Source organism: Pogona vitticeps, chromosome 1 (genome assembly GCF_051106095.1).
Source record: "Pogona vitticeps strain Pit_001003342236 chromosome 1, PviZW2.1, whole genome shotgun sequence".
Classification (NCBI taxonomy): Eukaryota; Metazoa; Chordata; class Lepidosauria; order Squamata; family Agamidae; genus Pogona; species Pogona vitticeps.
Window position 1 is genome coordinate 163,416,840 of NC_135783.1, and position 15,640 is coordinate 163,432,479.

The following is a 15,640-nucleotide window of genomic DNA, read 5'->3' on the forward strand; positions in this document are numbered from 1 at the left end:
TTTTCTTCCAAGAAGCAGGCATCTTTTAATTTCACTGCTGCTGCCACCGTATGCAGTGATCATGAAGCCCAAGAAAGTAAAATCTGTCACTACCTCCATATCTTCCCCCACTATTTGCATGGGACCAGTGGCCATGCTGACCGTCAGACCAATTTTTGAGCTCTCCTCTTCCACTCTCATTAAGAGGTTCTTTAATTCCTCCTCACTTTCTGCCATCAGAGTGGTATCATCTGCATATCTGAGGTTGTTGATCTTTCTCCCAGCAATCTTAATTCCAGTTTGGGATTCATCCGGTCCTCCCTTTTGCACGATGTATTCTGCATATAAGTTAAATAAGCAGGGGGACAACATACAGCCTTGTCATACTCCTTTCCCAATTTTGAACCAATCAGTTGTTCCATAAAGGTAAAAAGGTAAAGGTTCCCCTTGACAATTTTTGTCCAGTCGTGTTCGACTCTAGGGGGCAGTGCTCATCCCCGTTTCCAAGCCATAGAGCCAGCGTTTGTCCGAAGACAATCTTCCATGGTCACATGGCCAATGCGACTTAGACACGGAATGCTGTTACCTTCCCACCGAAGTGGTCCCTATTTATCTACTTGCATTTTGCATGCTTTCGAACCGCTAGGTTGGCGAGAGCTGGGACAAGTGACGGGAGCTCACTCCGTCATGTGAATTCAATCTTACGACTGCTTGGACTTCTGACCCTGCAGCACAGGCTTCTGCGGTGTAGCCCGCAGCGCCACCACATCCCTTAATTGTTCCATATCCAGTTCTAACTCTTGCTTCCTGTCTCACATATAGATTTCTCAGGAGATAGATAAGGTGGTCAGGCACGCCCATTTCTTTAAGAACTTGCCATAGTGTGCTCTGGTCCCCACAGTCAAAGGCTTTTGCATAGTCAATGATGCAGAACTAGATGTTTTTCTGGAACTCTCTGGCTTTCTCCATAATTCAGCACATGTTAGCAATTTGGTCTCTACTTCCTCTGCGCCTTCAAAATCCAGCTTGTACTTCTGGGAGTTCTCGATCCACATACTGCTGAAGCCTACCTTGTAGGATTTTGAACATAACCTTGCTAGCGTGTGAAATGAGTGCAATTGTACAGTAGTTGGAGCATTGTTTGGCACTGCCCTTCTTCGGGATTGGGATGTAGACTGATCTTTTCCAATCCTCTGGCCACTGTTGAGTTTTCCAAACTCGCTGGCATATTGAGTGTAGCACCTTAACAGCGTCATCATTTAAGATTTTAAATAGTTCAACTGGAATGCCATCACCTCCACTGGCCTTGTTGTTAGCCATGCTTTCTAAGGCCACTTGACTTCACTCTCCAGGATGTCTGATTCAAGGTCAGCAACCACACTATCTGGGTTGTCTGGGTGCTGCATTTGTTGCTCTCAAACTAACAGCATACGGGCCAAGGTTTGACAAATTATCAGCATGCATACAATATCAAAATTCACATGGTGCAAAAGCATGCCAAGTTGAGTATCCCTTATCAAAAAAATACATGCATATAATTATTTTAAAAGTTTGAATAAATTACCTGGCTTGTATTACTTTAAAATTTGTTTCCATTTACTAGCATTAATGGTTATTTTTCAATAAAAAGTGTTTGTATCATTGAAAGTTCTGTTATGTTTTGACAACAAAAGGTGATGATTAATTCAGAGAAATGTATGAGTTGTTTTTTCTAAACTAAAACATCAATATTCAGATTTACTTGCAGTGTTGGCACTTCAAAAGTGATAATTTGGTTTTGTGTCGCTGTTTGGGCACTTGGGCTCAAAAAGTTTAGCCATCACTGCTCTAGACGATCGAATGGTTCAAAGGATAGCTATAAAAATGCTATAACAGGTTCTCCCCATGTATTATAACTAGTACACAATTAATTATCTGTTATACACATTTTTAAAATGCATTTTGTATATTTTAGCCATTTAATATGATTTATGTGATGGTCACCTGACTGTAATAAATAAATTCAAGAGAGGGAAAAAGGTTCAAAGCAGGGAAGAGGGGCTCTATTTTAAATCAAAGTCAAGAGGGAACTATTAGTTAAAACTGAATAGACTGATAGACCAAGCCCAAAAGGTTCCTTCCTGTCAAATAAACTGCGGGAAGCAAACAAGGTTATAAAAACTCCAACAATAATATCCATCACTGCCATTAAAATTTATTTCACAGCCAACAGAATTATAACAGAAACAATATCAGTCTTGGAATTCCTCACTTTTTCTTCTCTTGAATTTCAGTTGTCCAAACAGTATGGTCCTGTCTTCAGCCTCCAGTTGGGACTCCAGAAGATGGTGGTCCTGACTGGGTATGAGACGGTAAAAGAGGCTCTGATCAACCAGGCTGATGCATTTGCGGAGAGACCCTTCATCCCAGTCTTTGAAGAACATGCAAATGGCTATGGTGAAGTCCTTTCTCTCGGCAACCCTCTCTTATCTTAGCTAGTCCCAAAAGCAGCAGGTTAACAATTGGATGTAACCTATTGACTGCTCAGGGTATGAGTTGCACTAAAAATCATAGAATAGGGTGATATGGATTTCAATAGATGGGGAGGAGCACAAGCCAAAAGAAGGAAACTGAGGTAAGAATTCCCACCATTGGAAGGACTGAGGGAGCTGGTGAAGGGTAGGTAATGAATGTAGGAGTCAGATCTGAAGGCAACTCTAAATATGAACAGAAGAGACACAACAACAGAGGCTATGCATTAGAGGTAAAAGAAAGGAAAATCATTCAGTTTCATAGGGCATCACAAGGGAAGTAATGGAGGTGATTTCAATGGATGGAATGAACAAACTAAGGGGTCAGCCACATGTAAGAAAAGAACTCCATTTATACCAATTCTTTTCTTTCCTCTCTTATATTGAAATATTTTCCCCCAACAGTTAATTTATACATATAGTCTTGGACTATATATATAAGGAAAGTCCAAGACTATTTATTTATTTATTTATTTATTTATTTATTTATTTATTTATTTATTTATTTATTTATTTATTTATTTATTTATTTATTTATTTATTTATTTGCTTACTTATATCCCACCCATCTGGTCTGATCGACCACTCTGGGCGGCTTCCAGTAAGGTGTACTGTATATGATAAAACATAAGAATTTTACAAACAGTCCATAACACATACAATAATAAAACAAATAATAAATGAAAGAAAAAATAAAGAAAGAATTAAATATTGACAGGAGGGAAGGCCTGAACATACAACCATGTTTTTAGTTGACTCTTAAAAGTGCCCAGCGTAGGGGCCGCACAAATAACCAGAGGAAGGTTATTCCAGAGGCGAGGAGCCACCGCCGAGAAGGCCTGGTTTCGTGTCCTTTCCTTCCGGGCCTCCCTCGGCGTTAGGCTCCTCAGCCTCACCTCCTGGCTCATGCGGGTGATCCGAGTAGATCTAGGTGGGAGCAGGCGTTCCGGCAAGTATCGGGATCCTAAACTGATATATATACATACATACATACATACAGAGAGAGAGAGAGAGAGAGAGAGAGTAGTGCCTCGCTTAGCGATCACTCAGTTTAACGATGAAATCGCTTAGCGACACATTTTTTGCGATCGCTTTGCGATGTTCTGTATGGAGAAAATTTGCTTTGCGATGATCGTGGGGAAGCGGTCATCACAAAGCCCCCATTTTCGGCCAGCTGATGGGCGGTTCCAAAACGGCCACTGGGTAAACAAAATGGCCACCCGCTGTGTTTAGGGATGGATTCCTCGCTTAAGAGGCAGCGAAAATGGCCACCGTATGGAGGATCTTTGCTTAAAGGTTAATTTTAAGCCCATAGGAACGCATTGAAGGTTTCTATGGGCTTTTTAAAATCGCTTAGCGATGTTTTCGTTCTGCAGCGATTTTTGCGGAACGGATTAACGTTGCTAAGTGAGGCATCACTGTATATCATTTGGACCATTTACATTGTTTAAAACTATGTCGATTCATTTCCTTCTATTTGAATTGTTAAATCAAGCTACTCTGCTCTTGAATTTTGTATCAATTCCCTTTTGCCTACTGTTTCTTAGCGTAATCAGTTTCCATCTTGTCCTTCTTTTATATCAATATATCGATACAGCAATATATGCCTTCGCTCTCCTTACCCTTTTTCCTGCCCTCACTCATCCCCATTTCCTTATTCTCCTGCAAATCTCTCCCACTCAGTTACTGGCTTTCATTTTTATTTTCCATTTTGCACAGAGTCCAGAGGAGGAAGTGGGTTTAAAAAGATTTGCAAAGTGTTCTGAAGAGCAGGGTTAACAGAAGTGAAAGAGGAGACAATCATACAACCCTCCTTTCTTTACATTTCAAAGCAGGAAATGTCACTTTCTTGGCTTAAACCTTCTTTCACCCACAAAGGAAGGGGAAAGGTTGTCTCCTGAGCAACATATTCATATTGGTTTTGTTGTGGCAGTGGCTGCAACTAGAGATTCACTGATATCCCTTTAAAAATTAAAGGATCCAAGCGTAGTGATCTTGAGGTGGCCACAGCACCCCAAAACCTGACCCCTTTGCAAAGGAAGTAAATCAACAGCAACATTCACATGTGCTGAAATGATAATGAGTGAAGCGATACATCATTGGTATAATTTAAAACCACCCTCCCAGCAAGGAGGAAATAAACCAATTGCCAGGACAAATGAATCAATGTTAGTCTTGAGTCACGTGAATGGAAATAATTGGAAGAATCCAAATAATGGCCAGAATGGTATAACTGGGGTTCTTTTGGCATGTGTAAAACCGTAGGTGAACCTTTGATTGATAGATGGAACAAATCAGTGCTCTCAAAATTTGCTTCATTCAGCCAAGTCCCCCAATCTTCTACAGCACTAAAGACATCTTCTCACTTTAACTACAGGGTGGGTGGTTTTCATTTGGAGCTAACTAGAAACTTTGCCTTGCTGTCTCCTCAGGGTATCATTGCTTCTCATGGTGATGCAGAGGTTTGCCTTGACCACATTGCTGGACCATGGGATGACAAGAGATCCATAGAAGACAAAATTGTTTCTTCCTTCCTTTGCTCCAACACTGGCTTCCTAACAGCTCCAAGGCTACTTTCACTAGCCTAACTGTCTAAATTCAGTTCTAATGCCCTCCGTTGCCTCTCCTGCTAACTATAGGGCATTTCCTTAATTATGCTTAATCTAATCATCTCAGCTCCTCTACTACCTTCTAAATTTAATCACATTTTCTACCACTTAATTTCAAAGTTATCATTTGTGGCTTCACTTGTAAAATCTCTGAGACCTGTTTGAGGCACTGCTGATCTGATCCTTAATCCTCCTCATGGCCCATTCAACTCAGAATAGCTTCCTCCCATTCAGGTGTGAGGCTTCGTTTCCTCTCGAGGACAATTGGGTATTTGCATATCAGAGTCCTCATTTGCAATACTCCAGGCCTGTAAGACTGTAGCCAACTTGACTTCTTAGATATGCTCATTCTTTAAACTCTTTCTTTGAAGTCTTATCTTCCCATGGGAATCAAATTCTAGCTAGGATACATTTTGATTCAGAAATTGAGGAAATCAGTATACGTACATTATGCCTTATTTCTCTGCACCTTTTCTCCTCAAGGTATCAGTTTTTCTCATGGTGAAAACTGGAAAGTGATGCGGCGGTTTGCCATAACCACATTGCGGAACTATGGAATGGGGAAGAGATCCATAGAAGACAAAATTGCTGAGGAGTGCAAAGTCCTGATAAAGAAGTTTGAATCTTATGAAGGTGGGTGGGGTGATATTTCATTTTTTAAGGTTTTTCTCTTGAAATAGTATATTTATGTCAAGGTGTGATGGCAAGAGGAGAAGGGGACGACCGAGGATGAGATAGCTGGACAGTGTCTGCGAAGCAACCAACATGAACCTGACACAACTCCGGGAGGCAGTAGAAGACAGGAGGGCCTGGCGTGCTCTGGTCCATGGGGTCACGAAGAGTCGGACACGACTAAACGACTAAACAGACAGACAGACTGTTTTTACACCCAAAGACATCCTGTGTAACATTTCTTTTCAGTATTCAGTATTCCTTAGCTTCAAAACTCAAAAATACTGAGGAGTGGAATTTTATTTTCTAATGTACATTCAATGTCCACATGTATACACTGATATTGGTGTCTGATAAATTTTTCATTTCAGAGTTTCATTTATGGAAATATCATTCTTTAATCGTTTTTTTGTACAGGAAAACCTTTTGAGACCATTACAATTATGAATGCAGCTGTTGCCAATATTATTGTGTCCATTCTACTTGGCAAGCGATTTAAATATGAAGATCCTACATTTCAACGACTACTACAATTAATTAATGAAAATGTCCATCTCCTTGGAAGTCCCTCAGTCATGGTAATTGAACTACTTTTTCTTGGAAAGTATTTCCATTCAATCTGGGTTGATGTCTTGTTTAGGATTCACTGAAAAAGACAGAATTTGAAAATTGTTCTTCATGTTTACTCATTATGTTAGGAAACATGGACCATACTGAAAACTGTCCCTGTACTCCTAAGTTGCAGCAGTGGCAAGAGATGCTTTTGCAAGTGTTTTTTCTTTTCTTGCTCTTTTTTCTTCTTTAATGCCGTAGATGCAGTCTTATCTGACCTGAGGTGACCAGGCAACCATCATCATTCCTTGCTCCCCTGACATCTTGATTAATGCAAAGAACTATACAGTGGCATCCTTTGAAGAGTGCCAGAAGCTTCCATTTCTTCAAAATACAGCAGCTAATGTACTGACTGCTGCATAGTATCAACATCATCTAACCTTGAGCAACCTGTCTTGGCTGTCAGTTGTTTTTCAGGTCCAACTAAGGTTGTTTTTAAAAAATGGGGGGGGAAACTTTAAAGCCCAGAAAGACTTAATCCCATAAAAGAGAGTGTTGTTGTTTTTTCATTATACGTGTGCCTTACAATGAGTACTCATCAACTCTCCCTACAACATTCTGAAGCAGACTCAGGGGATGATTAGACAGAATTTTCTTGGTGTCTGTGCTGCAGTTCTCGCTGTTCATTTCATTGCTTTTTCCATGAATTACGTGATGAAGTCCTAGTCATGACTACAGCTAGCATTTTTCCACAGGTATTTGACACATTTTGTTCAGCTAGCAGATTTAATGGCATCATCTCCACTTGCCCTGTGTTCTTTAGCTTTCTGGCGTTGTGGCATTCACCCTTTGTGGCACCTATGTGTTGTGCCTTCACAAAGGCTCACGTCGCATTTTCCTCTTGTTGCCACCAGTGGATTACCTCAATCCACAATATAAATGACGTTTGTCGGGACACTTATCTTGTGAATCCAAACAGAACTTATTTATTGAAGTGAATCAGATTTAATAATAACAGAAGTTCTTCAGATAATCATTGTACACAAGCAAGCCATTAACAGTACTTTCAGTACAGTGGTGCCTCGCACGACGACATTAATTCGTTCCAGCAAAATCGCTGTCGAATGAAAACGTTGTAATGCGATATTTAAAAACCCATAGAAACGCATTAAAACCCAATTAATTCATTCCTATGGGCTTCAAACTCACCGTCCAGTGAAGATCCTCCATAGCACGGCCATTTTCGCTGCCTGTGCAGTGAGGAATCCATCCCAGAAAACAGCGGGTGACATTCTTTTTCACCTGGCGGCCATTTTGGAACCGCCGATCAGCTGTGTGAAAATCATCGCTTTGCGATGATCGGTTACCGAAGCAGGGAACCAATCATCGCAAAGCGAAATTCCCCCATAGGGAACATCATTTTGCGATTGCTTTTACGATCGCAAAAACATCAATGTCATGCAATTTCATCGTCAAACAGAGCGCTTGTAAAGCGAGGCACCACTGTACATACTTTTCTCTTACAATATCATTGCCACCTTCTCTACCTATTTTCTTAACTAGTCTTATCACTCTATATCTGTTCCATCTCTCTCTCTCTGACTAACTAAATTCTGACTCTGAGTCTGACTCCCCCCTAGACTGACTCAGGCTCCCTCTTTTAATCTCTTTCGGCTCCGCCTCTCCACCACAATGGCATAGTACATGAATGACTTATTTTGCGTAACATGCCTCCCCCCTTAAACATGTTTGTTTGGGGGAAAACATGTTTTACATCACAAACAAACATGCATCATTGCATAAAACTCTCCTTACCTTCTGGCAGCATTCTGCAAGCAAAAACAATAGAGTATATAACAATCAAAATATCTTAATACACTAAACATTCCAATGCAATTCAGTAATACAGTGGTGCCCTGCTAGACAATGTTAACTCGTTCCTTTGAAATCGCTGTTTAGCGAAAACATTGTCTAGTGAAAAGCCTTTCACACTGGAATGCATTGAAACCCTTTAATGCGTTCCAATGGGGAAAATACCTCATTGTCCTGCAAAGATTGCCCATAGGGAAGCCGCTTTGCGAACTGCCAATCAGCTGTTTTTAATCATTGTGTTACAAAAAAAACGGTCCGCGAATCACGGTCCCACTGTCATAGGCTTGGCACCGCACCTCTCCAAATCCAACGTTCGATGCATCTGTGAAGATGACGAACTCCCGGTTTCTTAGTGAAACCTGCTTTCTTTCTGACTTGGGGCTTCACCTTCTCTGCTCAAGAAGGGGTAAGCAGTTGCCTCTCCTCCCCCCCGAACGTCTCTGGATGCGTTCTTCCTTGAAATGTCAGGACTTACAACGTCCTCCTCACTCTCCAATTCACCCACAGGTACTTTTATTGCAAGGCTTTCCATATGTAGGGAATTATAATCACTGGTCACTTTACGATTCTCAGGCAAGTTAGTACAATCTTAAGCGATTGGTTTGTTTTAGATGAACTGAGTGTATTATCTGATTCTATTTCTTCATTCATACATAAGTTAGGTAGGGGTTTGCCTTGCAAGGTTTTAAGGCAGCCTTTTATAGCTGCAGAGCTAATAAACTCACTAGCGCTCCAGTTCTGCTGCAACAAATCTATAGGTTCTGACCCTGCCACAAGCAATTTACTCCCCTCTATAGATCTCAGTCCCACTACTTGGTCCTCAGGACAGAATGCTCTTTCCTGGGTCTCACTCAAGCCTTTCCAGGAGTAGCTTCCAAGCTTGGCTCTGCCACTTCTAAGGACTCCTCCCCATTAATTCCAAGGACAAATATCTGTTTGTGGGGTTCTCTATGAGGTGCCCTTAAACCCTCTGTATAGGTCAGGTCTTTATCAGTTAGAGACCTCTCTGGGTGTTCAGGGGTCAGTGGAATGGAACTCTGATGAGATGTTGTAATACAATCATTTGAAGTACTATTTGCCCTCTGCTCATCAATATAGAAAGTATTATTAGGATTTTCCAATTTGGTCACCTCAGCCATCTCTGCTATCTCAGGGCCTTTCAAAAGAATAAGATCAGCTTTAGCATGATTAAGCTAGCTAGCCAAGGAACTTTCTCTCTCCAGGCTTCCTTCTGCTACAGTATCCATTTCTAATGCAGTGGGTGATTCCTGGCCCCCTGGTAAGCGTGTTAGTGCAAAAGCAGTCTAAACATGCTCTATCAAGTCCCAATTAGAAAAGCAGCCGGTATTTCGTCCGAAATGGACACTTGCCACTTTCCAGACCAATTCCTATAAGTTATTTGAACCTCTGCTACTTTCAACACCACAGTTTCCTTCCCAATTCCTTTTAGGGTCATAGTTCTGCCTGGAATTATGTAGTCCTGATCTATCAGGTCTGAATGTGCGATAGAAATTTGAGAACTTGTGTCCCTCAGAGCAATGTACTTCTTTTCACCCACTACTATCTCTTCACCAGCGTTTTTAACAAGAGTATTGTCATTTTTGATGTAATAACAATGGACTATAGGGGCTTCAGGTATCTCCTCAAGATCAGTAGACTTGGTTGACATGGAGACAGAACTACCATTGTTACAGCCTCCCTCAGTGGCTTCAACTGGTTTTAAATAGTACACTTTCTTGGTCTGATTATCATCTTTCCCATTTTAATTTTTGGTTTTCATACAATTGAATTGTAAATGCCCAGACTCACTGCATTTGTAACATTTGTAAGTCCTTCTCTCTGTGACGTACACCCCGTGTCCCTGTTTGTTTCTCTCAACCCAAGGGCCCACGCTGGCGACGTTCCTTCTTTCTCTCTCGCTGCCACCAGTGGATTTCTTTTATCCACAGTGTAAAGAACTTTACTCTGAGACTTGCCAACAACAGAACTTGTTTTATTAAAGGGTATAAAAGGGTAACTCAGAATCACAGATGGTCTTTATTCATTTCTATTAGATCACAATCATTGAAATGTTGTATTTTATGTTCCACACTAGACCACTTCTTGTTTACTTATTTTCAATTTAACCAGTTTATATTTATTAGTAACAATTCTCTCTCTATCTCTGACTATCTCTCTCTCCTTCTGCAAACCTCACTCCTTCTTCTCTCTAACCCTCCAACTGACTAACTGACAAACCTCTGCCTCTCCTGTCCTCTCATTGGCTTATGCACATGAGGTTCCACTGTGATTGACAGAAGCAACTTGGGCATCCATCACACACTCATTCTATGGAGATTTGTTAAACTTTTCCTCAGGGTTCATTTGGTTCTGAGAACTAGGCCATGCTAATTTAGGTGAAGTACTACTCTGGCCTTCTTTCCCTGATGCTTTGCTGAGGTGATTTTTATTAAAGGGTTTCTTATTATTGTTCCAGTTCTGCTTCTTAAATTTTACCTCAGAGAACTTGTAGTCTCAAATCTCCCCAATGTAATCAGCTGTTTCACCTGCTTCTAATATATTTTTAGAATTTTTTAACCAAACAACGCAATTCCCCAAGCAACATAGAATAAAATTATTCTAACCCAATCACATTTTTCATCTGCTCTAGAGAAGTGACATTTTCATGTTCCATCCATTTGTCCAAACATTGCAGCAGTTTAGCCCCTAGCTGAGAATAAGATTCTTCAGGCTTTTTAGTAAAGGAATGAAATTTTCTTCTAAGGTGTTCTGCATTTATGCCAAACCTAGGATATACTATCTTTCTATGTGCCTCAAAATCTCTAGCCTGCTCAAAAGGCATCTGAGAATAAAGCTCAGCTAAATCCCCACTTATTTGTGATCTTAGCATTATCATCCTTTCATCATCCTTAATTTCAAAGTCCCAGCATGCCCTATCAAATGATATCAGGAAAGATTCAGGGCAATCTCCTTTCCTATATTGGGGGAATTTATTTAGGTCAATTTTTGAGAGATTTCCCTCACTAGCATTGTTGGCTGTTGTTGTTGTTGTTGTTGTTGTTGTTGTTGTTGTTGTTGTTGTTGTTGTTGTTGTTGTTGTTGTTGTTGTTGTTGTTGTTGTTTTGAGCAGCAATTTCCAATCTTTTCATCTCTATTTGAAATTCCCTTTCCCTTTGTCTATTTTCTTGCTCAAATGTGATTTGTCTGGCAGCTTTTTCTCTCATTTCCATTTCCCGGAGTACTTGCTCCTTAGTTTTCTCTTCAGCTCTGGCTTTTTCCAATTCTAATTGGTTTTTCATAGCTAGATCCTCAGCTCTGGCTTTTTCTCTAATTTCTAATTCCTTCAATTTAAATTCTTATTGTAATTTCCATTTTTTCAAAATCTAGGGAGCCCAGATCCCTTTGTCTCTCTGAGGCACTCTCATGAGTCTCCTCCTGTTCCACTGGAGCTAGAGGGTCTCCATTTCCCTCCACTTCCTGAGGTAAACTTTGTGCCTCTTGAGGATCAATTACCTCCATTACTGACTTTTTAGTTTTGGGTGGCATAAGTATGTACTTTTATTGATAAGAGCTGGTTTCTATTGCTGAGTTAGTCATAGGAAATACTTTTTTACTACTGTTTTCCTTTTCCCAGTATTTTTCTGGGGTACTATGTAGCTCTCAATCGGCAGCTAAAGATGGCTAACCTTATCTCGCACCAGAGCCTTGGATTTTAAGCTAGCCACTGGGTCTCTCATATCCTGAGGTAAATAAACAGGAATTTTCCACTAGAGTCGTTCCCTATCTTTAGTCCCCCAGATCTGAGATCAGAAGCCCCACCACTAATCTTTTCGGCAAAAGCTCTAGCAGGTCACCTACTTCACCACCACAGACCTCTGACTAAAAGGTACCCTTGACTCAAAGAAAATTCACTTTCAAGCTCTGGTTTTACTCTTCCTTTTCTATTACAATATAATTGGCACCTTCCCTACCTATTTTCTTAACCAGTCTTATCACTCTGCATCTGTTTTCTCTCTCTCTCTCTCTCTCTCTCTGACTAACTAAACTCTGACTCTGACTCCCCCCTAAACTGACTCAGGCTCCCTCTTTTAACCTTTTTCAGATCCATTTCTCCACCACATTGGCATAATATATAAATAATATGTGACTTATTTTGCATAACAAGGGGTGAACGCTACAATCACCTACATCCGTTCTCTGGGACAGTGTGCATGTGGGCATACCCTGACCACACTGAAGATGACATCTTCAGTGGGGTGGTGGTGGTGTATGATGGTTCAGCATTACTTCCTTCAAGTTCATACCTCCAGAATTCACATCCTTTTATGTTTCTGAAGTAGAACAAATTAATCACCACAGGGAGGGTAGTAGTATAAAATCCACCAGGAAATGTGGGTATTTTGGTCCTGCTCTGACTCTATTGACACCAGTGTCAGCCTTATGTCAGGGGGACAATAGGAAAAGTATGGCATCATAGGTTGAAGGAGAGCTCAGTGTGGACAAGCTCTATCTTTAAGGAATACTGATTAAATATTATTAAATGACTGTAATATATTATTTATTTTTTTCAATTCTAGAATGTAAGGTATGCAACATGAAAGTTCTTCAAAATATTGACATAAAAACAAAATCTCTCAGTGAGAATTGAAATATGTTAATATTGCCTTTTCTTCTCTTATTTCTCTTATTTAGCTGTATAACATGTTTCCTGCACTTGGCTTTCTGTTTCGTGCTCATAAGATCATCCTTAATAACAGAGATGAGTTGCACGCCTTTATAACTGCCACGTTCTTAAACCACCTAGAAGATCTGGACAAAAACGATCAGCGGAGCTTGATTGATACATTTCTCATCCAAGAGCAAGAGGTAATGGAATTGTTTTACTAGGTATGGAACCAAGAGTGCTTTTTTTGTTAGAAAAACTACAATCACTTTTTTAAATTATTTCTTTATTTGTTTATTGGATTTTTACCCCACCCCTCTAGACCATGTCTACTCTTTTTAAATATTGAGTGGTGTTTAATTATTGCTGCATGAGAGTGCAACAGAGCAAATGATCATTCCATAAAGCTACTCAAAAACTGGGGCTACCCCAATCAAAAAATTGTAACTTGTGATCAGCAGACCATCTCCTCAGTGTTATATTTGGGTATATTTGTGCAAACGATTTTTGAATTATTATTTTTAGAAAACTATTTTACACCCATCCCCATGCAGACACCGTCAACCTTTTCTGTCTGCAGATTTAAAACAGATCAAATACATTGAAAACACCAAACTTCCTTAATTGGAAAGATAATAGTTGGTCCCAGCTGCTTTTTTTAATTTGGAAGGAATCCAGGAATCAGAGCTGTAATGTTGATTCTGAAAAACTCCAGAAAAGAACTAAGACTTTCTGACTTCCTTATAAACTGGTTATCAGCATGAGCATTCTAAACATAAACATTGTTTCAACTTGAGAACTGGGAAGGGAGATCTTAACCTTTGACCTTTCCAGTCAGGATCAAATCAAATGATTCTCAAGAGGAAAAGTTTTTATCTCCTTTCCGGCCAAACAGACATTAAAAACAGTTTCCATTTCTGGTGTAAAAATTATTTAAAGATATTTTAAAAATACAGAATAATTATTCAGCTCACTGGTTTAAGCTGTGAAATTACTGGGGTTTTTTGCTTTGTGGCTGGAGAGATCTTACATGCTGTTAAGCAGTTTAGTGTCTATTCCACTCATCTTGTCACTATACTACTGTTTGGTAATTAAGGAAAAAAATTTTGACACAGAGGGATTACAGCCACATCTAAACTGTTCTGCCTTCTCCCAATAACGATAGTAAAGATCTGGAATCCTCTAGCACTGGGTAATTTGACTTGAGGAAAATTTCTGTAGGAATGTTGCATGTATATTTAAACTTCAGTTTTAAAAACCAAGGAAATTCAATTTCTCAAAATTCCTCCATCTTATGGATGTGGAATATTGTGCTTCTTTACCCATGATTCAAAAACCAGAAAATGGCCCAAATTTACCACACAATATTGTGTGAACATTGCCAAAATGATGCAAAGCTTTACATAACAAAGAGTAGGTGGCTGGTTGAACATGTAAATTTTTCCCCCTTATTAATTTTTACTTTATTATAAGATGTGTTTTTGAAGGGCCTAAGCTCTTGTGTTTCTGGATTGAAATGAGAATGAAGTTCTTGTCTGAAATTTATATTTGAAATATTATATCTTTTTTTAAATTTTATTTATTTATTTATTTTTATTTCTAAGGAAATGAAAAGACAATCCATCATGTTACAAATAATAAATACAAAGCTATTCCCCACAATTCTCCAAATCCCATTTATACCATCCCCCGTCACCTTTTAAAGAAATATCGACCAACAATCTAAATGCTCCAAATTTTTTCCAAACCACATGTCTCCAAGTTTATTTTGTTGGCATATTTTAATAAAGGCTTCCAATTTTCAGTGAAACATCTGTGGCTTATTTCTCCTCTATGTAATCTAACTTTATTAGTCATTTTTTCCATCAACATTATATGCCATATCTTACTCGTGAATGCTTGTAATGAGAGATTTTAGGCATTTTTCCAATTTCTAGCAATCTCTGATCTTGCTGTGCCTATAAGATTTGCTACTAATTCTTTATTTTCTAGTTTCTCATTTCCCCCTGTGAATAATGAAAATAACAATAATGTTTCATTAGTATCTATTTTTTGATTAGTCATTGTCTCTATCCATCTAATTACCTCATGCCAGAATGCTTCTATTTTGGGGCAAGAAATCCACATATGTTCCAGAGTTCCTTTTTGTCCACAATTCATCCAACTTTTATCGGATATATCTTTATTAATTCTATGTAAATTTGTAGGGTATAGATGCCACCGATGCACTACCTTCAGAACCATATCTTTCACATTTGCTGATATAGATTTATATGGGTATTTTTTACAAAATCCTGCCCAAATTTCCTCAGGTATATTAATATTTAATAATATTTACAGTGCCAAAGAATGCTCCAACTACCGTACAATTGCACTCATTTCGCACGCTAGCAAGGTTATGCTCAAAATCCTGCAAGGTAGGCTTCAGCAGTATGTGGACCAAGAACTCCCAGAAGTACAAGCTGGATTCCGAAGAGGCAGAGGAACTCGAGACCAAATTGCTAACTTGCGCTGGATTATGGAGAAAGCCAGAGAGTTCCAGAAAAATATCTACTTCTGCTTCATTGACTATGAAGTCTGTGTGGATCACAGCAAACTATGGCAAGTTGTTAAAGAAATGGGAGTGCCTGACCACTTTATCTGTCTCCTGAGAAACCTATATGTGGGACAGGAAGCAACAGTTAGAACTGGTCATGGAACAACTGAGTGGTTCAAAATTGGGAAAGGAGTACGGCAAGGCTGTATATTGTCCCCCAGCTTATTTAACTTATATGCAGAATACA

The 15,640-nt window shown here is 39.5% G+C and overlaps 1 protein-coding gene across 1 annotated transcript in view; it reads left to right on the forward strand.

Annotated features, from left to right (window-relative positions):
• The window catches only part of LOC110083217 (cytochrome P450 2K1), a 43,828-nt gene that overhangs the window by 15,856 nt on the left and 12,332 nt on the right, over positions 1-15,640 (forward strand). The window contains exons 2-5 of the mRNA XM_073004277.2: positions 2,253-2,415; positions 5,582-5,731; positions 6,188-6,348; positions 12,887-13,060. Coding sequence (XP_072860378.2) covers positions 2,253-2,415; positions 5,582-5,731; positions 6,188-6,348; positions 12,887-13,060 — 648 coding nt within the window. The remainder of the gene's footprint in view (positions 1-2,252; positions 2,416-5,581; positions 5,732-6,187; positions 6,349-12,886; positions 13,061-15,640) is intronic.